We start from the raw sequence: 26,392 nt of genomic DNA, 5'->3' as shown, positions 1-26,392 counted from the left end.
GTAACCAAGTAACCAGGATCCTAGCAACAGGCTTGATGGGAGGATTTAAAGATAGAAAAAAAATAGGAGCAAAGCAAACAACGGGAAAATATTGTCTCATTCCCCAAACTCCCAACCCCAGAGCAGGAGATAAATCAGCTCCAGGCAGGGAGAGGTACTTTGGTTGTTTCAGCTTTTTCCCTTTTCAAAGCAAACAAAGTATCAGTCACAGATGAGGATTTTTTAAACCACTTTTACAGGTGTCATTTGTACAAATCAAAGCATCCCTTGAAAATCTCATCATTACAAACATACAAAGAAACGATGTTGGTGCTACAAATCAGCTATGCAACGGCAGGAGCAATTTACCACGATTAAAAACCCTACTGAACAGTATTTACAGGGCCTTTCTCCCTCTTTTTATTTCTGTATGTTGAGGGGAGGAAAAAAGCAAAGCCCACAGTTAAAAAAACTCCCACCAATGCACTTCATTTTCTAAAAGTATAAAACTGGGTGAGTTTTTGCCACACTCAGGCAAAGTGTAACAATTTCTGGTTTTGCTTGTTTTCACATCAAAAGTCTCTTAGAAAAACCAAAAACAAACCCATGGCAGTGTCCGATGAAATGTGCTCCTTCCATGCCAGAAGCCAACATCATCCCAAAAAAGTGCCTTTGAGTAAAATCAACTTTAGTAACAAATAAGAAACAAAAGGATGAAAAAAGTAATCACAAGCTCTAGTTAAAAGCTTCATCAAAGCCCTGACGGAGCAGCCGCCCTGCAGCAAAAGCATGAGTTCTCTTACCTACCTCCAGCCCCTGCTCGGGGGTCTCCAAGCCCTGAGATGTTTCTCCACTCCCTGACTGGCGGTCGGGACGTCGAGGAGCTCCTGCCAGCCCGGAGCTGTGTGGTGCTCCCCCTCCAAGTGCTTTTTATCCACCACCATCACCCCTAAAGAGGTGCCTGGGGGGACCTAGCCCAGCTGGTCTGGCTGTGAGGGTCAGTGGCAGCCGTGCTGTTTTGGGGCAGCACATCCCTGGTGCAGGGAACTCTCATAGCCCTTTGATCCTGCTGGTTCGGAATCAGCAGTGAGAAAAATCCCTGGAGTGCCCCAAAAAACACTCCCTGGCTGCCTGAGTAAGTGCTTTCCTGGAGCCAACCTGGCCCCTGCATCTGGAAGGGGCAGGGAAGGGGGGAAGAGAGGGAATATCCAAGCCTTGAACTCTCTGTGTAAAGAAATGGAGTAAGAGACACTTGATTGCACCAAGCTGCAGAAATCATCAAAATCCCAGAGGTCACCACATAACCAGGGCACTGGTGGGGTGGGGGGAATTCTGGGTGGGTTGGGGGCTGTATCATTCCACTTTGGCTCCCAACCCAAAAGCTCTGATCAGAAAAACAAGGAAACACAAAATCAGGCAGTTTGGTTTGCCAAGTTGACAGAGAAAATAAGAAAAAAACCCCAAACAAAACACAAAAATCTTCCAAGATAAATACATGGCCCCCATTTTGGAAGCATCTTCAAAAAGCTGTATCAACTGTTGTCAGCAGTGGCACAACCTTTCAGGAACACCTGTTGGGCTGGTGAGTTCTCAGCTCTCTTTTGAAGAAGGAACAGTTCAAGGGAAAAAATAAAAATCCAGCTCCCACCACACACAGCTCCCATTTTATCTGCAGAACAACTGGCCATGGCAATTCCCTCACAGCAGCAGGCTGGGAACCAGCAAGGAGCCACTAATGCAGCAGGTTCCTGTTTGCTCACGGAAAGGGCTGGCAGTGGTAGCAACTGGTTAGGAAAAGATTTCTTCCAGAAAACAGTACTTCAGGGGGGATTTAGGAAGGCTGGGACCTCTCCCACGGACTGAAACTGGCCACACTCAAGCATGCTGTCAGAAGGTAACACGCACCAGGAATCCCATGGAGTCCACAAGACAGAGGTTTGGGCTTCCAGCCATCCAGCAGGTCTCCCACACTCCTCGGCAGTGCTGGGGAAAGCTCCCAGGCTGGGGCTTGGCTTTACGGGGAGGTTATTGCTCCTGACTTCTCCGGCTTTTTGCCTTTTGACAGGGCAGCTGCTTGCTTCAGGAGTTCTCTGTTCTTGGCCTGGAAATGGGGAAATGGGTATTTAGTGGCATGGATCAGCATCAGCTCTTGGGATCCCTATGCAGAAGCTGCTGACATCCTGCACACAGCTGGAAAGGGGGGCAGATGTTGAGCTCACCTCTAACCTCCTAGAGAGGGCTCTCCCATCCCAGCCCCACAGGAAAAGACAAAGACAAAATGATAGAAAATAAATCATATGAACAGTTCAAAGCACCTACAATACACTGAGAGGATCCGAACTTTGATTTGCAGCCATTGAAAAAGATTTCCAGAGACTCAACCAAAACCAGCAGAAATAAAACATCTGGACACCAGAGAGCTCAGGGCAGTCCCAGCCTGAGCTGAGCACAGACCCGGAAAGCCCCAAGAGAGGGAGGTGGCTGGGGCACATCTGCTCCTGGCTCAGATGCTCCTTTACCTTCAGAAACAGCACACCCAGCCCTCTCCACACCACATCCCAACATTCCACATGCCCTGTCAAAGGATCCTCGCAGGCACCAGCACTCTGACAGCAGTTGGAGGCCTCCAACCTGCCTTCCACTGGGATACTTCCCCAGAGTGGGTGTGGATGGAGGAGGGGCTGCTTTCCTCAGGGGCAACAGAGGCCTTTTGTCTGATCCCCTCCCACCTCTCATTGCTGGGGCTTTAGATCTTTATATAGCCAAAGTAATTAAAGGGTGCAAAGTTCATTTCTGTGTCTGATTTCTCCCCCTTTGACCCGATCCCTTCGGTGGCTCAAGCTATTCATGCTGATAGTCTGCTGTGTTTCCACAGCCATGACAAGAATCCTGCTCTCCCTGCTTCCACCAGCTCAAGGACTTCTTTATTTGGACTAGAGATAGAGGGTGAAAGAACTGCCAATTGTTCCTTTGTTCTCTCTGGTTACTGCTCACACAAATCACAGGGAGGTGATTTAGAGGCTCAGGGAGCTGACAAAGGTTCTGCAGACTGGAGAAACAGGTTCAAACCTGATTTTGGCAATAAGTAAAAAGAGTTTGATGGCTCCTGTCTAGTCCCTAAGGGACACAACATAGCACTTTACAACACAGTAAGTGTGAGCCTGAGTAGAGAGCAGCAAGGTAGGTGTAAATGGTGGTTGGGATGCAATGCAGAGCTGAGGAGGGGCTTGCCTGGCAGCACAGAGGCTGTAGGACAGGGCTGAGAAACATTAGCAGAGCTCTGTGTGCAGTAGCTCTCAGGGTGTTCTGATCAGGAGTGTCCTCAGTCCCTCCTGGACACAGCTCAGCAATGTCCTCAGTCACTCCTGGATACAACACAGCTCAGCAAATTAAACTGACAATGCTGTCACCTGTAACTGCTCCATGACCTCCTTGTGTGTCTTCTCCATTTGGTTCATCTTTGCCCTCATCTGTGACTCCTGGTACTGCAGGTCGGCTTTCAGCTCTGTGATCTGTGCAGAAACCAGGAAGGAGCAAGTGAGCTGGAAGAGGCAACAGCTGCCCTCACCACAGAGCCCCTGCCACAGAAAGTGTCTCTACAGAAGGCGTGTGAGACTGGCTGAGGTGACAGACGTGCTGGCAGTGCTGAGGGACTGCAGTGAGACCAGAACTGTGTCACTGAGAGCACAGAGCAACAGCAAGGCCAGCACTGCATTTCTCCAAGCAGCAGCATGTTTATTCCCAGTCTTGCCCACACACAGAGGCCTCCAAGAAAGTGGTCAGGAAATGACCCTTTATGAAATGAGATCCCCTGGGTGGGTCCAGAGAGCCTCTCTGGATCTGGAAAGGAGGCAGCCTGGAAACAGCCCGACATGTTAACTCCAAGATGAAAAGCCAGGCTGTGTCAGAGTGTGATCTGTGAGAACATGTCAGCCTGCTGGGGGGGGAAGCAAGCCAAGGACTGTACCTTCTTCTCCTTCTCCAAAATCATCTGATCCTTCTGGTGAAGCATCTTTTTTAAAGTAGCCACTTCCTCCTTCAGCTGGGCAATGATGACAAAGTGGTCGGTGCCAGGGGAGTCCAGGGCAAGGTCTGGAGAAAAACTGCAGCAAAGAACAGGGAGAGGCCCTCAACAAAACCCTCCTCTTCACCAGGCAGGGTAACTCCCACGGACGCTCTCAAAGGAGAATGGAAATCATTTCATGATCATCCATGATCCTTTTTCAAACCAGAGAGCTGAAGACAGCAATCAGAGAGATAATTAAACTTTATGCATCCCTTTGGAAATCTCTTCGCTCACAAGCAGACCTTGGATGCACTGCAAAACTTCCCACTGAATGTAAACAAACATTCTGGCAAGGAGGACATGAAAGAGAAACAAATAACCTCCAAGTTCAACAAAAGAGCAAAAGGAAACAGCAAAATTGTCCTGAGCAAGGAAAAGAGGTAAAAAACATACTGGACCTTGTAATATGATTCTGCCATGATAAAGCAATTGAGGGAGAAGCTTCATTATTCCAGAGTAGGAGAAACTCTCCAGGAAGACAGAGAAACAGCTGAGCACATCACCGGTACACCAGCAGGTACTCTAAGCAACCAGCAGCAGAGCTATCCGTGCAGGAGTCACTGGTGAATCACAAACCTCCCCAGGAGACACCCAGAGACCCAGGCAGGCACAGGCAGTCCTGTGCTGCGGGAATGTGCCAGACCATGAGGTACAACAGGCTGCAGCCACAAGGCCCCAGGGAGCCCGCCTGATTTTTCCCTGCCCTCTGTTCCATCCCTAAAGCTGATTTTTATCTCCTCAGGCTAAGTGGGCAGCATGCTCCCAGCCACACACACCTGAAACTGCTGTATAAAAATGGAACAGTAATAAGACAACAAAGCTTCCCCTAGAAGATTACTTCAAGTCTGGCTGTTATCAGATAAATAAAAATAAATCGTCAACAAAGCCTGACTTTTTTTGAAAAGCCTCCAGAGTAGGTCAACACTCAGCTCTAAAGCTGGGAGCTGCAGCAGAGTGGGGAAAGCATGGTGTCAACCCAAAATTCTGCCTCTCTCAAGGATGTCTCTACCTCTGAGCCTCCAGTCCCCAGCCTGAACCCTAAGGCAGAGAGTACCTGCTGCTCTCTTCACTCGGGGTCTCCTCTAGCACCTGGAAATGATCCATTTTCTAAGTAAAAGCACTACAGTCAGCTTTGACAGGACTAAGCAAGGACATGGCAGGGGAAAAGGCTCGCTCCCCCACTGTGCTGGGGATCTACAGAGGGAAACAAAGCAGAGGCAGCTTCCCAGATCTGAGAGTCAGAGGATGGCCAAACAATCCCTTGACACACCATTCCTTCGCCCAGGCACACTTCCCTCCTGCCATGCCCTGGGGTGATAAAGAGTGCCAGGGGATGTGCCCATTTCCCTGAGCAGCTCCAGCATGAGAAATCCCCTGCCTGGCAACTGCTGCTGCCCAGCACACTGCAGCGCCAGGAAGGGGAGAGCCAGCCCTGCCACCCAGTGGGGAGAAGGAGGGGACAGGAGGGCCACCAGCCGTCCCTGCGGCTCCTGCATCCACAGTGGGGAACAGCCAGCCTGAGACCTCCTCCTGGAGGGGTATAAAATACCAGACTGCTATTTTCCTGTCCAGTTGCTGCAAAATGTCCCTTCAAATGTGTTAAGGTGCTAAATAAAGAAGCAGATATTTTTTCCTCATCCTTTGTATTTTTTTAAAGACTGACAAGATGGTAATGAAAGGTTCCTCTGTCTTAAACCCCCCACAGAAGCAGCCTGAGACTCCAAAATCTGAAGAAAAACTGCCAAACACAAGTCAGTCCTTTCCTTTAACAAACAGATCAAGAACTCAAACAACCAACCAAAAAAACAAAAAAGCCATTTCCTCTACAAATAAACTCAAGATCCAGCCCCTTGGGATAGGTCAGGGGGACATGAGCTCTCCATGTCTGAACAGCCTAAAAGGCACACCGCTAATTAAAGGGAAATGATGAGCTCCTGTTGTTTCAGCAGAGACAGAAAACAAAAATGGAGCTGTTCCCAAGGCACCTGCCTCTCTCTATTGATTGGAACAGAAACCAAATTGACTGCCTTAAACTCCACACCTGTTAAATGGCAGAAATTAGGCAAGGCAAATGCCAAGCTTAAAGATTTTGCTATTCAAGTCAGGCTGGCATGAAGAGGCAGAGCCTAGGCACTGCATCCACATTTCACCTTAGACAAAAACCACCTGAGAGCTGCTCCAGCTCTGGGCCCCAGCATCACAAGGATGTGGAGCTGCTGGAAGGAGCCCAGGGGAGGCATGGAGATGCTCCAAGAGCTGGAACCCCTCTGCTCTGAGCCCAGGCTGGGAGAGCTGAAGGTGTTCAGCCTGGAGAAGGGGGAAACCCCCTGGGGAAACCTTAGAGCCCTTTCCAGAGCCTGAAGGGGCTCCAGGGAGCTGGAGAGGGGCTGGGGACAAGGGCCTGGAGTGCCAGGACACAGGGAATGGCTTCCTGCTGCCAGAAGGGAGGGATAGATTCCTTGGGAAGGAATTCTTCCCTGTCAGGGTGGTGAAGCCCTGGCAGAGCTTACCCAGAGCAGCTGTAGCTGCCCCTGTATCCCTGCAAATGTCCAAGGCCAGGTTGGAGGGGCCTTGGAGCAACCTGGGATGGTGGAAGATGTTCCTGCCCATGGAAAGGGGCAGAATGAGATGAGCTTTAAGGTCCCTTCCAACCCAAACCATTCTGGGATTCTATGAAAAAACATCCTCCACTCAGTGCAGTGCAGCCCACGTCACAGAGCTTTAAACTATGTCAGGACTTTCCTATGCAAATAACAATCTTTTAGAAATGAACTTCACTGCTGAGCATCCTGAGGCCCCACTGCCCTCCCCCTGCCAGCAGTGCTGTCACTGCCTGGTGTTACAGGCACAATTTAGCACCTTGTCTGCAGTGACAGGAGAAGGGACTGCAGTGTGCTCATCTGCAGAGTCTGCAGCATAAAAACACTTTGCCAGCATTGGCACAAGATGATGGGGACACCAAGAGTGGCCCAGTTAGGACCAGCAGAGCTGCAGGGGCTGGAGGTGAAGCCGAGACCACGGGGCACTGGCAGCACAGAAGGATTAGTAAGGCCAGGTCTGCTGCAAGATGTGCTGCGAGTCACTGGGAGAGAAAACTACTCCCAGTGCAGCAGCGACAGAGCTGTCTGCTCCTCCCAGAACTCACCCAGAAGAAACCATTCAACATCACCCTTTAAATGACTGCTGGAAATCACCCTGTCCACATATCATAGCCATCGTGAGCAACAACCACCCTGAAATACGCAGAGAGGGAATTCAGTACAACACAGTAAAGGAGCTTCTACCATATCCAAGAAGAAGCAGTAATTTCAGAGAAGCTGGACCCTGACTGAAGGCGTTGCCAGAGTCAACTGAGCTCAAACATGCCCAAATTTTGCCCAGCTGAGGGCTACACCAGAGGTTTGGCCGGAGCCAGGGTACAGGATGTTGGGGCTGATCTCAGCAGGGAGGAGGTGCTGGTTGAGTCAGTTCACTCCAGACTCTGCTGCTGCTGCAAACACCCTTGTGCTGCAGCAGACCTTAACTGCATGCTCAGGCTGTGCCCCAGACACCAACGTGACTCTGGGAGGGACAATCTGGTAGCTGTGTAACGGGGAGGGATTTGGGGCTTCACCCTCATCAACCACCCTCAGCCACTCCAAACCCACACTTAAGGAACCCCCATTATTATTCCTCTCAAGACGTGCAGCCATTTGTCAATTTAAGGCAGCTGCAGCTTGCCTTTTCTGCTGCATGTTGCTGAAGCTCCTTAGTTGCTAAATTTACACTTGGTACAACTGGAACTCATCAAAAAAAGCCTGTGGCAAGGCCTACAGCCTTGGCAGGAGCCAGACTGACAATATCTGACATGAGAGCAAAAGGAGGGCCCTTGATTCCTTCAATACATGCTCCTGCTTTCCAAACAAATGGCTGACCAACCCAGAACACAGGTCATTTTGCATTTTGGGTGCTTCCAAGCCAGCAGGGCTGTTACAATGAATTGTGAGATCTCAGCCCAGGATTTAATGAGGAGATAAAAACAGCTGGTGCTGTCCTACAGCCCAGAGCAGCAGCCTCTCTGGAGGGAAAGCTGCACCAGTTCCACCACGGCCCTGTTTCCTTTCTCTCCTCTGGCTCCAGCAGCACTGAAAGCAATGGAATTCTAACCCCTGCACACTCAGCCACGGCTCCTAAGTCACAATTAGCCCTTAAATTTTTCCAGCTTTTAACTGAAAACGCTGTTCAGATGATAAAAGGTCTTTCAGACCACTCTGCAGGTGCCACTGCCCTATAAAATTATTAAAGTTCTACTTCACAGAATCAGAGAATCCCAGAATGGTTTGGGTCAAAGGGACCTTAAAGCTCATCTCGTTCTGCCCCCTGCCATGGGCAGTGCCACCCTCCCCTAGATGAGGCTGCCCTAAGCCCTGTCCAACCTGGCCATGAACGCTTCCAGGACGGGCATTTCCCACGGGAGCACTTTACAGTGACAAGCTGTCACCAGTATCTACAGCAGAGATCTGTGATCTCAGAGACACTGAAGGCAGGTAGTGATTAATTAATTACCAGTGTCTTTAACAAACCCTTTGGCACTAACTACGCTCTGGTCCGTGCTCCCAAATCCCTGCTGCTCAGATCCGTTGAGAGGGAGTTCCCGTGTAGGAGGCAGTTCCCAGGGAGGGAGGGGAGAAAACAGCAGGTGATCTCACTTCAGGATGTCAATGCCTTGAGCAACAGGACAATGGTGGGCCCCGAGAGCCTGTTGGGAAGCAGCCCACTGCGCCAGCGTGGACGGGGCCCTCTGGATAAGGGGGCAAAGCATCTCGGGAGAGGAAGGAACGCTGAGAATCAGAGAGGAAAGGCAGGAATGAAAATATGCATGCACAAGACCATAAAAACACAAATGCATCTCAATCTCCTGTTTCTGCTGGTGACTCCCATTCTGCTGCACAGGCGGCCGGCATCAACGTGACCCAGCCCCAAGTGTGACAACAGAATGGGGTCGATGCCTTCCCAGGATCAGAGAACCATGGAATGGTTTGGGCTGCAACCAATCCTAAAGAGCATCTTGTTCCATCCCCTTGGCATGGGAGGGGACACCTCCCACCAGACCAAGCTGCTCCATGACCCATCCAACCTGGCCTGGAACACCTGCAGGATGAGGAGTCCCCAACCTTTCAAGCAAAGCTGTTTGATTGCTTGTCTCTCCCCCAAAAGCAGGAGGGGACATGGGCAGTGGGTCTGGATCTTCTCCTGTCCTCTGAGACTCTCCCTGATCAGTCTGACAAACCTCAAGGCACAAAGCCTGCAGACCTCACCAGCCCCTCTCTCCCTGTGGCTGCAAGAGAGCTGATAAAGTTGGTCTGGCTGCAGTTTTCCTGACTGATGGGGAGTTCAGCCAACATCACCTCGATCCTGCTCCATCCAAGCAGGTACAGGTGCTCAGTATTCTTTTCCTCTTCAAATCTATGGCTAGATTCCAGGTAGCACTGGCCTGCCAGGTTCTAGGGCAGCCCCTCGAGGTCTCAAAGCCCAAGGCCCCCTGCTCTAGCATAAGAGCTTCCTGTTATTCACACACAGCTCTGTCTTACGTAAACTCAGCAAACAAACCTCCCGCCCACCATTTCCCCATGTAACAGGCTCACCTGTCACCATTGGCAGATATGGCATCAAACTTGGCTTTCTTCTTTGGGATTTCGTTCTGAATGGAAGACGTGGATAAGGTTTTCTGGCTAGAAAAAGGAGGAAATTGTATGTCAGAACCTGAATGACTTTCAGTCTAAGACAGAGAGGCAGATAAATATTCCCACCCACTTTGATCCTATTAAAACAGTATTTCCCAGTGCTAAAACGATAAAAAGATCATTCCTTGAAGAGTAGCTGGAGACTAAAAATAAACAGAAAACAATGAGTCAGAGCAGCATGTAGGTGAAGAACTCCTGCTCAAAATCTGCATTTTAATCATTAAATTTTACAAATGCAACTTCGCTTTCATGGTGTACAAGTTCAGTAAGGTGGATCACTAAGAAGCACAAGGCTGTACCAGCACAGTGAGGTTTGCAAACAAGCAAAGCGTGACTTAGCCAGACTGTCCTGAACTCAGACCCTGCCCAAGCCCTCCCAAGGTTACCTGTTATAGTGGCTGCCACTGCTGAGCCTACTGAACTGCTCCTTCTCCTGCAGGCTGCCTCGGGAAGAACTGCTCAGGTGTTTGCACTGCTCTTTGGTCTTCTGCAGGACTCGCTTATAGGACAGTGTGCACAACCAGCACAGCAGCTTTCCATCCACCTGGAAGGGGAGACAGAAAAAAGGTTTTGGTCTTTCTTCCTGCTCACAAAGCAAATACAGAAAAGACAAGAAGCACTTCCACGCTTAGGGTTACATATGGACAAGCAGGGACTCGAATCCTCTGAATGGACAGGCAGTCACTGGAGACCAAAACAGCCCAGGTGTCTGCTCCAGGAGGCTCAGCAGGGCCCCGAGTATGGCTGCAGCATTCCAAACAACACATGTTTACAGTTTGCCTGGAGAAGACACACCTCCTACACAGCACTCAGGGTGTTTGGGCAAAGCGTGTGCAGAAGCCATGGAAGGGCTTTCCTGGTGGAGTGTGACACTTGTGGCTCCTCAGGCTGTGGAACAAATACCAATCCCCATCCCTCTCCCCAGACAACACCTCACACTTTGTTCAGAGGCCTCTGCTCCTCTGCCAGCTCCTGGGCCAAATTCAAGAGATCTTTCTTAGAAGATCTGGCAGAAGCACACAGGGGTTCAAAGATTAAACAGCTGTAAACCAGAGCAAAGCTCAACTCTGGAAAACACTTCATAACCAAGAGACATGGATCATGGAATGGTTTGGGTTGAAAGGGACCTCACAGTCCACCCAGTGCCACCCCTGCCATGGCAGAGACACCTCCCAGTGTCCCAGGTGCTCCCAGCCCTGTCCAGCCTGGCCTCGGGCACTGCCAGGGATGCAGGGGCAGCCCCAGCTGCTCTGGCACCCTGTGCCAGGCCTGCCCACCCTCACAGGGAGGAATTTCCTCCAGAATTCCATCTAACCCTGCCTCTGGCAGTGGAAGCCATTCCCCATGTCCTGTGAGAAATGCTGCAGGAGATGTAAAGAAGATGGACAGAGGATCACTGTGATCAGCCCTTTTACCTTTTCAGCCCTCTCTCACACAAACACTGACCTTCTTCCTGTCGTCCTTCCGGTCGAATGCACACTGCTGCTTGCACTGCTCACACGAGTGAGGAGGGCCATACTTCTTCTCTGAGTTGGTGCAACGCTGGCACTTGTTTCCAATAAATGCTGCTATGATGTTGCAGTACTGGCAGGGTTTTGGCTGTAAAAAATAACAACAACTGCTACAGCCTTCCAACTGCAATAGTACACTGCTCGTTCCCATTCTCCCCGTAATTTCAGACTTTTATTTCCTCATTCTACCCAGGGTATAATGCTGATCCACGAGACAAAACTCCATTTGGATCCCTGGTCTCCAGCTAAGTGTATTTAGCCATGGCACTCTGATCATTTATCAAGTGCTGTGAAATCTTTAGAAAAAACAACAAAACAGAACCAATCAAAATCTCTATTTCAGATTTCAGACAAGCAGGAAACAAAGATTTATCACTGCTTCCTGCAGCAATCTCAGTGTGTGTAAGCACAGTCTTGTTTCTACTGGGTATCAAACAGATCATTTCCTGGCCTCAAATGATGCAAAGCTCTTTTTTGTGCTAAAAGAATAGAAGAAGTCAAAGCTTTATGCTTGAGTGACCCATATTATTGATCAGGCATGCTCTTACAGCTGGGCCAGTGCATAAACTGCCCTGAGATTTCAGCAGCATAAAGACAAGAGAGATGAAAGGAAGGGAGGCTGGGCCCCCTCACTTACTGTGCCATAGAGCTTCACGTTCTGAGCACACTTCTTGCATATGGTGTTGGTTTTGCTGTGGAGAAGGACAGATCATTAACACATTAACATCTCTTAACACATTCCAACAGAAATGAAATCTCTGTGCTTGGGATGCCTGGCTCAGATCCAGGATCCCTGCCTGGGTTCCCAGCCTCTGTCTCTGGTGATGAGGCTGGACTCAACCTCTCAGCGACTCAGACACCAAAATGCTTTTCCTCTCCCCATCTGGAGAGGAGAAATGGCCAAAAATTACTAGGAGGTGCATTTTAATTAAGGCATCCCCAGATGACACCCTGTTTTTGTCCATACAAAGACAGGATTTGATCACGGACTGACTGGCAGCGTGATTCAGCAGCAGGGCAGGCTCCACTCTGCAGGTCACGGCAGGAGAGGGCAGAGGTATATTTGTGCAGCAAACACAGGAAGGAACACCTCACACAGCGGCCACACACAGCTCTGGGTTTACCAGTCCTCCCTCGGACAGCTGCACGACTTGTCAAAAGGCAAAAAGACACGAGCCCAGCTAAAGGACACGCAGTAGGAAATAAATGTTGGACACCAGACATCAGGCAAGAGCAAACCTCATGGGAAGATGCATCTGATTGACAAAAAACCCCAAGCCAAGGGTGCAATCCAAGTGCACTACAGACACTCCAACTCGCCCAGCAGATCTGTGGAGGGGGCCAAAGGTCTCCCAAGTCCTCAACGATCTACAGGTTAAGGCTCAGTCACGGAAGGTGTGGAAGCATTACAGCTCCCGAGGTGTGCTCATTCTGCCTGAGACCTGGATCTCCCCCGTTCAGCAAGCATTTACCTTTCCTGCTGGAATTCAGTCCTGCAGTAAGTGCATTTAACAATGGGATGAGCAATCCGGCACTCCTGCAACAACAGAGGTGTTCCATGAGGTGCAGTGCTGCTCCCCAAACCCCAGACCTCCTGCTGCCCTGCGCTCCCACCACTTCCACACACTTGCCAACACTCCCTCCCTGCACAGTCACGCCGAGAGAAGAGGAAGGAAGGGTGCTGGGCCTGCCATGTGTCACAGGTGAGCCAGGCATGAGCCGGGCTCGGGGCTCAGGTGTGCCTCACACCCACGGGGCAGGGCCACGGGGCCCAGGGCAGGAACACACGGCTCTGCCTCAGCTATTCGCCAGTGTCCTGTCATCCTGTCTCCTCTCATCCCAGCTTCCCCCACGTTCACCTGCGCTGTCCCAGCCTCAGTGACCCGAGGCTACTCCAGCTCCTGCCCCGTGCTCCCTATTTCAGCCCGATCCTGTTCTTCCCCACCCTGCCTGGCTGTCTCCAAAGCCCACCTCGCTCCTTTCAGGACACCATCAGACCTAGAGGCGCCCAGATCCTCCCAGGCCTTTGCCCAGGAACAGCTCCCACCTCCCCCCTACTCCCCACAACAACCTCTTGACTTCCCCTCCAGCACCCGCAAACTGCCTTCCGTGCCCTCAGGTCCCCCGAAAACAGCTCCCCTAACACACACCCCCTAACACACCCCCACAGCCCCCAGCCCAGGCTGCAGCCCTCAGAACGCCCCACCCGGCCCTCACCTACACCCCACACAGACACCTCAAGGTCCCAGTGTTCATAAACACTCCCAGGATCTCCCCACATCAGCCCCCGGTTATCCTCAGTTCCTCTAAGAGCCTCCAGACCCCTTGAAAACACTCCCTCGCTTGCTCTCCCTCACAATCAATGCTCCAGCAGGCCCTTTACCCCTCCGACCCCCCAAAACCGCTCACAGACCGCCTCCTCAAGTCTCCTCACAGATCACCCCCCGCTTCCCTCACAGCGCCCCTCAGACTGCTCTCCCCCCAGCCTCCTCCCACAGGAGCCCCCACAAGCTCCCTCGCAGACCTTCCCGCACAGCCCCGGCACGGCCCGCCCCAGCCCCTGTCCTGGACCTTGCAGAGCTGCTGGCCCTGGCTGAGCGCCTCGAAGGGGAAGCGCTGGTGGCACTTGGTGCAGGCGTACAGCGCCGCCATCCCGCCGCCCCGCTGACAGGCGCGGCCCGCCCGCCCTCCCGCCCGGCCCGCGCGGCCCGCCCCCCGCCGCCGCCCATTGGCCGCGCGCCGCATCAGTCACGCCGCGACCGCTTCTCATTGGTGCATGTGCCGTCGCTCAGAGCTGCGGGGCGGGGCGCGCCCGGGAAGCGTTAACGTCACGGGGGGCGCGGTGACGCAGCCTCTCGGCCCCGCGTGACGCGGCGCGCGGGGGAGGTCGCGCGAGATCGCGAGTGGAGAAGGGGCGGGGACTGGAGAAAGGGGCGGGGCATGGGCGGGGCCGGGGAGACCGGGATGGACCGGGATGGACCGGGATAGGGATGGACCGGGATGGACAGGGATCCTGGGATGGACAGGGATGGACAGGGATGGACAGGGATCCTGAGATGGACAGGGATGGATAGGGATGGACAGGGATAGGGATGGACAGAGATGGACAGGGATGGACGGAGATGGACAGGGATGGACGGGGATGGACGGGGATGGACGGGGATGGACAGGGATGGACCGGGATGGACAGGGATGGAAAGGGATGGACGGGGATGGACATGGACTGGGATGGACAGGGATCCTGAGATGGACAGGGATGGATAGGGATGGACAGGGATAGGGATGGACGGAGATGGACAGGGATGGACGGAGATGGACAGGGATGGACGGGGATGGACGGGGATGGACGGGGATGGACCGGGATGGACAGGGATGGAAAGGGATGGACGGGGATGGACATGGACTGGGATGGACAGGGATCCTGAGATGGACAGGGATGGATAGGGATGGACAGGGATAGGGATGGACAGAGATGGACAGGGATGGACGGAGATGGACAGGGATGGACGGGGATGGACGGGGATGGACAGGGATGGACAGGGATGGACCGGGATGGACAGGGATGGAAAGGGATGGACGGGGATGGACATGGACTGGGATGGACAGGGACAGGGATCCTGGGATGGACATGGACATGGACAGGGTGTGACAGGGCCGGATATGGCTGGAGAGCCTGGGCTGGACAGGGCTGGAAAGCCTGGGAAGGTCTCTCTGGAGGTGGCTGAAGCAGGGTCAGCCCTGCAGGAAGGAAGAGAGGAACGTGGGGAGGAGGAGGAGGAGGAGGCGTCTCCACCTTGAGATGGAGGAGAGGAGCAGAGCCCCCGCTGCAGGGAGGGCTGGGGACAGCAGCAGGGCAGGGCAGTGGGGATGCTGCTGCTGGAGGCTCGGGAGGGGCAGGAGGCTGAGTGTGCCGGGAAAGGAAACCCTTCACGAGGATTCCCCAGTGACTCCAGCAGCTGCGGCCGCTCGGGGCCCGGGCACAGCCCGGCTGGTGCCCGGCTGGCTCTGCCCCTCGCGGGCAGCAGGGCCGGAGCGCACCGCCCTCGCCGCGCTCGCACCCAGCCTGGGGCGGCTCCCGGAGGGGCAGGGAAGAGCCTCGGCCGCGTTTGACGGTGGAAGGAGGCTGGACGGGGGCTGCTGCAGCGAGGACAGCTCACACGCTGCTCCTTGTGCCCCGAGCAGGTGCCATTCTGTACGGCGTGACACAGAACAGGGGCTTGCAGGAATGGGGGGATTAAGGCGTTTTGGTGTTAAAAGTTCATTCTGAACCCAAGGTGGAATGAGCAAAAGGCAGCGACTACTCGCAGCTGTGGGATCTGCTCCATTTGCTGATGCTCCTGTGCTCCTACACCCTTCCCTCTTTCTCAGACCTTAAGGGATACCTTGAAATCTTTGGGAACTTCTGTCCTCACCTTTTCTCCTGCACCAGATGACAGAGTATTCCCGGTCCTGGCTGGTGCAAGCGGTGGAGCTGAAATCCGAGCTGCTCAGGCTTTCCCAGGAAGGACTGGGGGAGTGTCTTGGGTTTTTAGCTCGGCTGCGTGGGTGTGCATAATGAACCGGAATTCTGCTGTGCTTGGCTACCTCGGGGACTCGTTTTAATCACCGGGCAAATGTGCTGTGTGTAGGAGAAACACTTAATTTCAAGACACGAGTTGCATTGTGCTGGATGCTGGGCTGTGATTGGGAAATGTCCGTCGGTGGGAAGCAGGAGCAGCGCTCGGCAGCCTGAATGCCGGGAACAAACCCCTCCTCGCTGCTCAGGGGCTGCCGGGGAGGCTTCTGCGGGAGGAGGAGGAGGAGGAGGGCTGGGGATGCTCAGGTTTTGGGGTTTGACAGCGCTCCTGGAGACGGGCAACGCCTGCACACTTCAGAAATCACCGAGTCCGGGAATGGTGTGGGTGGGAAGGGGCCTCAGAGCCCACCCAGTGCCACCCGTGCCATGGCAGGGACACCTCCCACTGTCCCAGGTGCTCCAGCCCCATCCAGCCTGGCCCTGGGCACTGCCAGGGATGCAGGGGCAGCCCCAGCTGCTCTGGCACCCTGTGCCAGGGCCTCACCCCATCACAGCAAACAGTTTTCTCCTGATTTAAATCCAACGCCACCCTTTTTCAGTTTGAACCCATTCCCCCTTATCCTGTCCATGAAAAGCCGGAGGTCGGGGTGTGGGGGCATGCAGTGGCAAACAGCTGGGGCTGGAGGACAGGGAGGCTCGGCTGGAGAATGGGAGCAGCACGCCTGCCCGAGCAGCCGCGGTGCCAGGGGAGAAGCGTTTGGCTGAGGGAGAGAGTTTGTAGAGCTGCTACTGAAGGAAGTGTGAGAAGAAACGCTTGGAAAGCCGCTGCCTCGGTGATTTTCCAGCAGAGCCACACTGGCAGCAAAGCAGTTTCAAGCCTTCAAAGTTTAGCTGTTCAGATCTGTTGGATGCACCCTTTCACTGTGGAATGCTCTGGGCTGGAAGGAATTGTGAAGATTATCTCTCTCTAATGCCCTACCGTGGGCAGGGACATCTTCTCTTTGCGCCCCAGAAACCTCTGCTTACTGTGTGAGGCAGCAGAAGCCTCCCCTGATCCTGGTCTGTGCCATCCTAGGATCTCAGGGGTTCCTGCAAATCACGTCCTTCCCCTCTGTGGAGCACCCGAGGCCCCCGGGAGCCCCTTCCCCAGCACAGGAGTCCTCTGTGAGCTCTGCATCGCCCCTCTGGGTCGCCTGGGGCGTTTGGGAGCCACAGGGTTGCCAAAGCAAGTTGGATTCAGCTGCTGTTCCTTGACACCGTCTGTGGCTCTCTGTAAATCACTAACAGATAATAATTCCATACTCTGGCTCGGCGTATCCCCCGCCTGCTGAATAATTACCTTGTTTTGTGCAAGCCGTGAGAGGTTTTCACAGATAATTCATCCAGCAGGGAAAGGCAGCCAGATTTTGGGCTGGAGCACATTTTCTGGCCACCTGGCATTGCTGCACAGAGGTCTGCAGCTGCCTCCGGGGGGAAATGCCGTATCCAGGACAGCCGAGGGCAGGGCGAGAAACCAAACCCAGATGAAATCCCAGCCGCCCTTCCTCGGAGAGTCATTCAGCTTGGCAAACTCAGCCCACCCTGAGTTTCTGGATGTGTGGACGGATTGATCCCACAGATCTGGATGCTCTCGCTCACAGAGGAGCTGTTTCACTGAAACAGAGTTCCTCCCAGGAGCTGTTTGTGGTGGTGACCTTGCCTCGCCTCCCTCCCCCTGTCCTGCCTGGCCTCGGCTGGGTGGGTTGGAGCCCAGCGTGGAGCCGAGGTCCCCCCAAGGCTGCCATCCCCATCCCAGGGCTGAGTTGATGCAGGGCAGGAGGAGAAAGGATCCTCCCTGCGTCAGCTTTTCTCAGCAGCTTCCCAAAACACCCCCCGGACTAAGAAGGGTTCTCAAGGTGGGTCCCAAATCCTCTCAGCTCCCACTCTGAACAGTTCAACTCCCTTAAACACCAACCTCAGCTGATATTTTGCCACCAGTGTATCCAGTCTGGGGAGTTTCCTGCAAGGTGCCTCTCCCAAAGGAAACCTTCAATGCAGAAAGCTTCATGCCAGCCTTGCTCCCAATAAATAGCAGGGCTCAGAGTGCCTGTGCTTTGCTGTGCTCTGCAAAACTTGGAGCCACTCTGAGGTTTGGGTGTCCAGGGAAGTCTGGAGGTCACAGCTCGGCTGGGCTGGGAGCCAGAGCCTACATCTGGCTCTGCAAACAGCAAACCTCCCTTCAGGTATGTCCTTCCTAATTATTTTCCTTTTTCAAATATAATAAATAGATTTTTTTTAAGTTCCCAGCCATCTGAACTACCCACGCTCAGGACTGCGATATGCCTAATGCCATGAACGCAGAATTTCAGTCCATGCTTCCTGGGGATACAAAACTTCCAGCTCCCGGAGCCACCTCTGTGTTCAGCAGCAAATTCAGGACATCACCTATCCAAAGGGAGCCTGAAAGTCACGGTTCCCTGAAAGTCAAAGCATGTTTTATTGACTGCAGTCAAGAGAATCAAAGATCTGGAGACCCGGACTCCCCCAGAATAAAGCACATTATTCCTGTGCAGCGATCATTCCTCTCCCAGACATGAATTCCAGCCAGCCTCCCTGCTGGGAATGATTAAACACCCCTTCAACAATCAGCAAATTGTCAAATAAGCAGGTGAGCAAGTGAAAGAAAACAAGGGGATGTGATGACCTGCCACCACTGATGCGAGCAGTTGTGTCGGGGGGGAAGTGCAGCTCCCCGGGGGCTGCCGGTGGTTTGCTGTGCAGAACTGGGGTGTAGCCGTGGGGGATGTCACTGCTCAGCTATCAGAACCCCGTCTGGGGGAAGGTAGAGCCTGTGCAGACGCAGCCACAAGTCAGGGATGACATTTCCCTTCCTCAAGGTTCCCTTCCCAGCTGCTGCTGCTGCCTGGGCTCTGGAGTTGGGAAGTAGAGCCTGGCAGTGCCCGCAGCTCTCGCTGGGAGCCCTGGGCTGCCTCTGCAGCTGCCAACCCAGCTCTGTGCCCGGGCTGGGCATCGCCAGAACGGCACCAGAGCCCCACAATGAACCCCCAGAACTGGCCTGACCTGTGGCCTGGACACCCCAAGAGCAGCCCCAGACCCCGGGCTCGTGGCGAGGCTCCTCCATGGCTGTGGGGTTTTGGGGTGAAGCTCTGGAGCAAGAGAAGATGGAAGGGGCACGACAGCTCTGGGGTGTGACCAGCTCAGAGCACCCCAAAACTCCCTGTGCCCCCCACACAAGAAGGTGGGATGTTGTTTTGAATTTTTAAAATTTTCCAAACCCTCTGATGTTTACATTCTTGTAACAAACTTTCTCACACACTTGCTGTAAATAACTCATTGTTTGGAATTCTTTTATAAAAAAAGAGAAATTTGATGGACTGTTGGTTTGTCCAGTGTCATTGGAGAAGTGGCACCGTCACCCTCCATCCCACTGTCACTTTTGGAAAACTATAAATGTTGGAGTCAGAAAATAAACGTTCCCCCTTTTTTCTTCACCTTGAAACAGCAGTACCCGTGTCATTCATTGTGTGTCCTGTGGTAACAGTGGGAGACTGCCAGGATCAGGGCAGGGAGAGCTTCCCACCCTGTTTCAGTATCCCTGTGCCCTGATCCTGCTCCCCAGGATGGCCTGAGCCCCAAAGGAGAGCCCAGCCCAGGCACAGGCACGGAGCAGCCCCGGCGTGCCGGGGCCTGGCTGGTGGCACTGGCAAACGCCCGGTGACAAAGCCCCCTCCCGCAGCCACACTCCGGCAGTGGGGCACAGGGTGGAGGCCTTCCCCCTCCCCAGCACCCCACGCCAGGAATTTCTCATCCCAGCAGAAATCCCTGGGGTTGCTCGTGCTCCACCTCAGAGCTGGAGGAGCCGCTCCCCTCGCCCCGGTGTCTGGGACTGGCTCTGAGAGCCAGCTGGCTCTGCCAGGTGGGATTGTCCCCTCCCCAGGAGGCCCCTAGGGTCCCACAGGACCATGAAAACCAGGCTGGGGACAGGGATCTGCACAGGATGTGTCCCTGGAGCACAGGGGGCACAGCAGTGTGGGCAGCAATTGAGTCCCTCCTGTAGAAGCCATCCAGTGTTTTTCCAGTGTCTTTATTGGCAAGCCCAGAGCCGAGTCCCCGTCCTGCCCTGCGTCCAGCACTGAATGGGGCTGTCCCGTCGTGTCCCCAGCTTCCTGAGGTTCCACGGAAGGGCCTGCTCCAGGGCTGAGTGCTGAGAATGCCGCCCAGGGCTCTCCCTGCAGAGCCAGGGTGCTCAGGCCAGGATGGGGTAGGTGGCCTCGGTGGCCACCCCGCAGTTGTTGTCCTTCATGGCCATGAGGATGTAGCCGTCGTTGCCCCAGTAGGTGGACCAGGAGTTCTTGATGAGCCAGTAGGTCTCCCCCTGCAGCACCCCGTAGCCCACGGCCAGCACCGCGTGGTCCAGCGACCCCGGCGTGTTCTCTGCAGGGAAGGGGAGCGGCAGGGGACAGGGCTCACTCGAACAGCACCCGTCTGGTGAGCATCCTTGTCCAGAGAGACTCCCTTTCCAGACACCACTCCTCTCTGGAGGCCACCCCTGCCTGGAGAAGATCCCTGTCCAGCGTCCCTGCTCCCAGGGCTGCCCTCGGTGCCGCAGAGGACTGCGGGGCTCATCCCCTCCACCCCTCCCTGGGCCTAAAAGCTGGTTCCTCGGTGCTCTGGCATCCCCTTGGGCACCCAGGACCTCCCCTGCCCCGTGCTGCCCGTCTCACCGCACTTGGGCTCGTAGTAGATGCCGTTGGAGTAGAAGGAGAAGGTTTTGTGCGAGGCGTCGATGCTGACGGCCACGGGGCCGTGCTTGTAGATGGCAGCTTTGACTGCTGTGATGTTCCCCGAGGTGACGTTGACGTAGCCCGTGATCTTGGCCAGCATCTCAGACTGGTTGTAGTGGCACAAGCCATTCTGCACAGCCAGGGGACACACACTGTCATCAGGACCCCAGGATCCCTCGCTGGGACCCTGCCCCGGCCTGACCCTGCGGATGCAGGCAGTGATCTGGAATTTGGGCTGTGAGAGCATCCTGGCTGTGCCCCCGCTGTCCTCCCAAGCCCGGGGTGCTGGGGATGTTTTCCCTGTTGCTCGAGGCGGGCAGCTGGCTCTGCACCCAAAGCCCTGGAGGGCTGCTGCTGCCTCTTGCTGCCACATCCCCATCCCCAGGCAGCTTTGCTCCATCCCTGGGTGCCCCGGGCAGGGAGTGGCCCATGGCATCACGCACAGGTGGAGGAGCCTTGTCCCTGTTTTGCAAGAAGAGGAACTGAGGAACACAGTGACAAAGCAGCCTGGACGAGCCCTGGGGCTTGGCTTAGACAGCACTGTGAACCACGGAGGCCTGGTGCCTTGGGGACGAGGTGACATCCTCATCTCAAGAGCCTGGTAGTGCCTCTGATGCATCCAGGGGGGTCCCACCACGGCTTTAAAGCCCCAAGATGTTGGGAAGGCCACCAGGGACATGGGCCTCCTCACCTGGCCCTTGTAGGTGCCGTAGGACTCGGTGCTGGCGATGCCCCCGTGCTTTTTGATCCACTCGTACGCCCGCCACTCCTCGCCCCCGTCGCAGGCGAAGTTCCCAAAGCCCCAGGAGCAGTCAATGAGGACTTGCTGGGACAGGGGGGTCAGCACGCCGGTCTGGGGGGGGACACAGCCCAGGGGTGGGGACAGGGCCCCTGCAGGCGCCCATCCACACCGTGGGGCACAGCCCTGCTCCCACCTTGAGGAAGAGGGCACCTTCCATGGCTCCCGTTGTGGCAAAGCTCCAGCACGACCCACAGACAGCCTGGTCCTTCACGGGGGTGACAGCGCCTGGGGACAGCGGGGCAGGAGAAACTGGGTTGGCACCGAGGGATGGAGGCACGTGGAAGGGAAACTGAGGCAGGAGTTGAGGCCCAGAGGCAGCACAGCCAGATCTCAGTGCTAACTGAGAACGGGGGAAGTGCACTAGCAAACCTGGGACCCCCACCCGTGGCTAGGGGCAAGCTCTGGGGGTGTCACTCCCAGCTGATGGGGACATGGGGGAAGCCAGGTGTGGCTTCAGATGTCACACCTGTCCCTGGGGCACCAGAGCGAATTCAGGGCCAAGTGCTGGCCCAGCTGCCTTCAGTCATAGAAATGGTTTTGGTTGGCAGGGAGCTCAAACACCGTCTCGTTCCACCCCTGCCATGGGCAGGGACCCCTTCCACTGTCCCAGGCTGCTCCCAGCCCCGTCCACCCCGGCCTTGGACACCCTGGGTTCTCCGTACAGCCTGTTCCAGTGCCTCACCAGCCCCACAGATGTGCACCCCGAGGGACAGCACAGTCCCACAGGCTCCTCAGTGCAGTGATGGCGAGCAGGGGAGCTCAGGGGGCCTGAGCGCAGGCTGGGCGAGGAGCGCTCGCTCCCGCGCGCCCCGGTGTCCCCGAGTGCACACGTACCGTACATGCGCCAGTCGAGGCTCTCGGGCAGGATGATGCCATGGAGCTCGCTGGGGAAGGGCAGCCCGTTGTTGGGGGTCCCGCTGCGCCGGCGGCCCCGCAGGGCTGCCAGCTCCTGCGGCGTGCGGTCGGCCAGGTGGTTCAGGGCCAGCGTGTAGGAGAGCGCGGCGCGGTTCCGCGAGTGCACGAACCTGCCACCGCGGGGGACACAGCGCCAGCTGCCGCTGCCACCGCCCTCGCGGCGAGCAGCACCCCCGAGGGTCTCGTCCCCCCAGCTGCCCGTACCTCATGTTGTGCACGAAGATGCTCTGCCTGTGCTCCAGCTCCCGCGCCGAGCCGTAGCGCCGCCCCAGCTGCCGGCGGTAGTCGTGGAAAACGCGGTGTGCCCAGGGCCGGTGCTGGCCCACCAGGTCCTCCATGGGGTTTGCCAGCACGCGGTGCTCCGCCACATCCCCCGGCAGCACCCCGCACTTGGTCTCTGGGGACCCAGGAGAGGACATGGTCAGCCCCAGCCCCACGGACAGGACGGGGGGCCCCTCCCTGGCTCACCATTGATGGGGAGGTCGAAGACGGAGGGCGGGTAGCTGTTGTCGAAGTCAGAGTAGGCGATTTCGTACTTGTCGTAGTGGGAGCCCAGCAGGCTGTTGTAGCCCCGCATCTCATAGTGCACGGGGGCCACCCCGCAGCTGGAGTTGGTCACCCACAGCGTGTAGACGTTCTTCTTCTGCGCCCAGCGGGTGACGTTCTGCCACACGGCGCAGTAGCGGCCCTCGTAGTACTCCTCGCGCAGGAACTGGGGGGGACACGGCCTCAGGGAGGGGACCCAACCTCCCCCAGGCCGCCTGCTGCCCAGCCAGCCCCTCTGCTCAGCCAGTGCTCTCTGGCGGATCCAGTGGCGCCATGGCCATTAGCACACAGCCATGCCTGGGATGGAAACTGGGGCAAGGATATGGGGCGCAACACCGGGCAGACCCCCCCGTCTGGCTCAGCAGCGCCCTGGGGACGCTCCACTGAGCACAGCAAACTGTGCACACATAGCAGGGAGTCTGGCTGCACCATTTCTCCAAAAACCTGATCTCAGGTTTTTCCTGCATGTTTCCAAGCTCTCGCCATGCAGGCATTCATCCAGCTCAGTGACAACCTGCTGTCCCCACTGCTCACGTGCTGTGCCCAGCCCTGACTCAGGCTGGGGCCAGCAGGAGCTGAGCTGCCGTGCAGAGGCTTGCCCAAACCATGCCGAAATGCCAGGGTTTGTGTGGGATGTGACGCGTCCCAGCACGGCTGCTGGAGCTGGGAAAGGAGCCAGGAGTCCGGCCCCAGGGCAGGTGGGGAAGTGGCACGTCCTGGCCGGTCCCAGCAGCCTGCAGCCCTCGGACAGAGAGGAGCACCCCCCCTCCACAGCCTGGAGGTGCTCTGGGGGGCAGGTCGGGTCTAGGCTCTGAGGTTTCCCACCTTAAAGCCCCTCATGCTGGGGAAGACGCTCTGAGCCGTGACCACATCCTCCTTGGAGCCGGGCAGCTGGAAGCACTTCCTGGTGTTCACCTCCTTCTCAGTCGTCTCTGGCGTGATCTTGTACCTCATCCCATAGGGCTTCACCGCTGCCAGCTGGTAGGTTATCACCTGCCCTGTGCCAGGGAAGGGGAAACTGAGGCACAGGAGTCCTGCGGGTGCAGGGTGGGCGCAGCTGGGTGCCCACCTCTTACCTCCGTAGTACTGGATCCGGCTCTTGTTCCCCGTCAGGTTGTACCAGGCTTCAAAGGGCTCCTCGATCTCGGCGTAGGGCAGCTTAATGACCCCTGCACAGGAGCCCCGGCACAGGACACAGCTCAGCCCCAAAGCCTCAGCACCCCAACATCCCTCCCTGAGCCCCCCAGCGTCTGCAGACCCACAGCTGACCAGGACAGTGCCCCAAGGGTGATGGGTCAGGAAGAGGCAGCCGGCTGTGGGAGCCTGCCCCAGTTTGGCACTGGTCAGGCCAGTCTGACCCGGGCTGAGCACCCCCTGCTCCCCCCAGGGCGCGGGGGGTCCCGTTACCTCGGACATGGTAGATGGAGCCGAACTGAGGGGGTGGGCGGGAGAGCCCAGAGTCCTGTCCTGAAAGGCAGAGAGGGCAGGGTGAGGGGGCTGTGTGTGTCCCCCCCACCCGAGATGGGCATGGGGGGCTGCCAAGCCGGTGCCCCCCCTGCCCTGCAGCCTGGGGCTTCCCTCCCTGGCCAAAAGAGCTTCCTGAGCTCATCCAAAGGCACATCCAAGGGACGCTGAGGCACTGACCCCCCAGGGCCAGCACCCTGCCACAGCCTGCCGTGACGCTGCAGCAAGCCCTGCACGGTTGCACCCCAGGGAACCCCAGGTCCTGGGTCACTGTTGGGGTGATGCCCCAGCGTCACCCCCAGCACTGGTGGCCGTGGCCTGGGATATTTCCAAGGGGGGACCCAGCCAAGCTGGGCACACACAGGGCATGGCTGGGGGTGCCAGGCACCTTACCGGTTCTGCCTGGCATCTTCCAGTGACCTCCCCAGCCTCCCCCCGGGCTCCCGGCTTGTGCAACCCCACGCCAACACAACTGCTGGGAACGAGCCCTTCCCTCCCTCAGCATCCTCGCCGGGAGCGACCGGCAGCACCTGCCCGGACCCGGAGAGCGCCCGCCCAGCCCGGGAGAGCCGGGACAGCCCTGCCCCAGCCCGGGGGGAGCGGGGGACGAGCAGACCCCCATCTGCAGCCCAGGTTGTGCCATGGGTACCCTCACGGGGCATCTCGGGGCACCCACGGGCAGCAACGCGTGCAGCCACCTCCCAGCCCTGCTCGGCTTCACCAGCGCCCAGAAGAGGGGTCCCACGGGGACACGGCCGCCCTGCCACCCCTGTCCCCTCACACTTGGCTGTCCTGCCCGGTTGGGTTAAACCCCTCGGGTTAAAGCCTCAATTTAGTTTTATTTTCACGCCCCCAGCCCCACCGAGCCCTCAAGGCACATCCCCCCCAGCCCATCTCAGCTGTGTCTTGGAGGAACTGCAAATTTTGGGGCCCAACGAGCAGTAAAACCACTTCCCCAGACTCAACCCTCCCTGCAGCAGGAGATCTGCCGGGGTGTCCGCGCTCCCTCCCCCGCCCGGGGTGTCCCAGCGCCGGGCTGGGGGTCCCACTCACCGCGGACGGCGATGCAGAGCGCAGCGGCCCCGAGCCAGCGCAGAGCCCCCATCGCGGCCGCCCCGGCTCGCCCGGCACCGCCTCGGCAGCTTTAACCCGGAGCCGGCGGCGGCGAAACCCGGCGGAGCCAATGCAGAGGCCGGGCCCTCCCCGTGGAGGGAAGGAACCGGCTCCGGGTGGCGCCTGGCGGGGGAACGGGCACCCCGGGCTCGGCGTGTCCCGGCAGCGCCCCGCGGACGGGGATGGAGCAACGCCGAGCCCGGGGTGCGGGGCGAGCCCCAGAACGCCCCCAGCAGCATTCGGGTGGGTGCAGGGATGGATCTGCGGGGCACCCCCAAGCTGGGGTCAGCCCGGCCTCCTTCCCTCTCAGGATGAGTCAGGAGGTGACAGGTTAAGGGTGACAGCACCGGGGAGCGGGTCCCCAGCCGGCGCCACCCCCGGCGCCCCCAGGGTGACAGCGCTGCGGGGAGCAGTAAAGCCCCTCACGGTCACACGGGAACCAGGGCCAGCCCGTGAGGGCGAACTGCAGGCGAGCAGCAGCAGGAGGAGGAGGAGGAGGAAGGCTCTGGAGAGACGGGAAAGATCCCACTCCAGCCCAGCTGTGTGGGAGGACAGAGTGGCAGAGCCAGGACAGAGTCAGCTCCAGGGGGGATCGCACAGTGAGGGGGCTCAGGCAGTGCCGGGGAGGCTCTCAGAGGGAGCAGGGGGCTCAGGCAGGGTGCAGGGGCACTCAGACAGGGGTCTGCATGGTTTACCCCAATCCCAGAGCTCACTGAAGTTCGTGGCTTGGTGCGACCGATGCCAAATCTTGGGGTCATCCCACCAGCAACTTTATCAGGACAAGGGGTAATTAAGGGGTTTGATGTCCAGTGGGCAATCATAGACATAGGACTGGCTTGAGCTGCACCCCATCTTGAGGCACGTGTGGGACGCCCCTGGAACACAACCCAGAGCTGCCTGCCGTTCCCCCGGCATGGCGGGCTGCTCGCTGCCCCTCCAGGGGTCTGCCCTGCCCCTGGGAGCCTGTGCCAGC

At 56.7% G+C, this 26,392-nt stretch overlaps 2 protein-coding genes across 3 annotated transcripts; both read right to left on the bottom strand.

Annotated features, from left to right (window-relative positions):
* Positions 1 to 212: 212 nt before the first annotated feature.
* On the bottom strand, positions 213 to 13,968 carry FAM76A (family with sequence similarity 76 member A). 2 transcript variants are annotated; one of them, XM_038160613.1, is made up of 10 exons: positions 13,851 to 13,968; positions 12,752 to 12,816; positions 11,917 to 11,971; positions 11,215 to 11,367; positions 10,155 to 10,312; positions 9,670 to 9,756; positions 8,734 to 8,865; positions 3,947 to 4,082; positions 3,390 to 3,491; positions 213 to 2,080 (listed from the first exon to the last, which is right to left on the bottom strand). In XM_038160613.1, the coding sequence occupies exons 1-10, from the start codon at positions 13,929 to 13,931 to the stop codon at positions 1,994 to 1,996; spliced, it is 1,056 nt and encodes a 351-aa protein (XP_038016541.1). In that variant the 5' UTR covers positions 13,932 to 13,968; the 3' UTR covers positions 213 to 1,993. The 2 variants fall into 2 exon arrangements, with proteins under 2 accessions (XP_038016541.1, XP_038016542.1); XM_038160614.1 differs by lacking the exon at positions 8,734 to 8,865 and having other exon boundaries at positions 217 to 2,080.
* A 5,892-nt stretch (positions 13,969 to 19,860) lies between these two features.
* On the bottom strand, positions 19,861 to 25,556 carry LOC119711038 (digestive cysteine proteinase 1-like). Its single transcript, XM_038160707.1, has 11 exons — positions 25,360 to 25,556; positions 24,250 to 24,309; positions 23,919 to 24,011; positions 23,668 to 23,840; positions 22,765 to 23,008; positions 22,501 to 22,693; positions 22,216 to 22,406; positions 21,515 to 21,606; positions 21,271 to 21,432; positions 20,520 to 20,709; positions 19,861 to 20,229 (listed from the first exon to the last, which is right to left on the bottom strand). Exons 1-11 carry the CDS (start codon positions 25,409 to 25,411, stop codon positions 20,042 to 20,044), a joined length of 1,638 nt encoding a protein of 545 aa, XP_038016635.1. The 5' UTR covers positions 25,412 to 25,556; the 3' UTR covers positions 19,861 to 20,041.
* Between the last annotated feature and the right edge of the window lie 836 nt (positions 25,557 to 26,392).

This window comes from Motacilla alba, chromosome 23 (genome assembly GCF_015832195.1).
Source record: "Motacilla alba alba isolate MOTALB_02 chromosome 23, Motacilla_alba_V1.0_pri, whole genome shotgun sequence".
NCBI lineage: Eukaryota > Metazoa > Chordata > Aves > Passeriformes > Motacillidae > Motacilla > Motacilla alba.
This window is presented reverse-complemented; position numbering and strand designations above follow the sequence as displayed.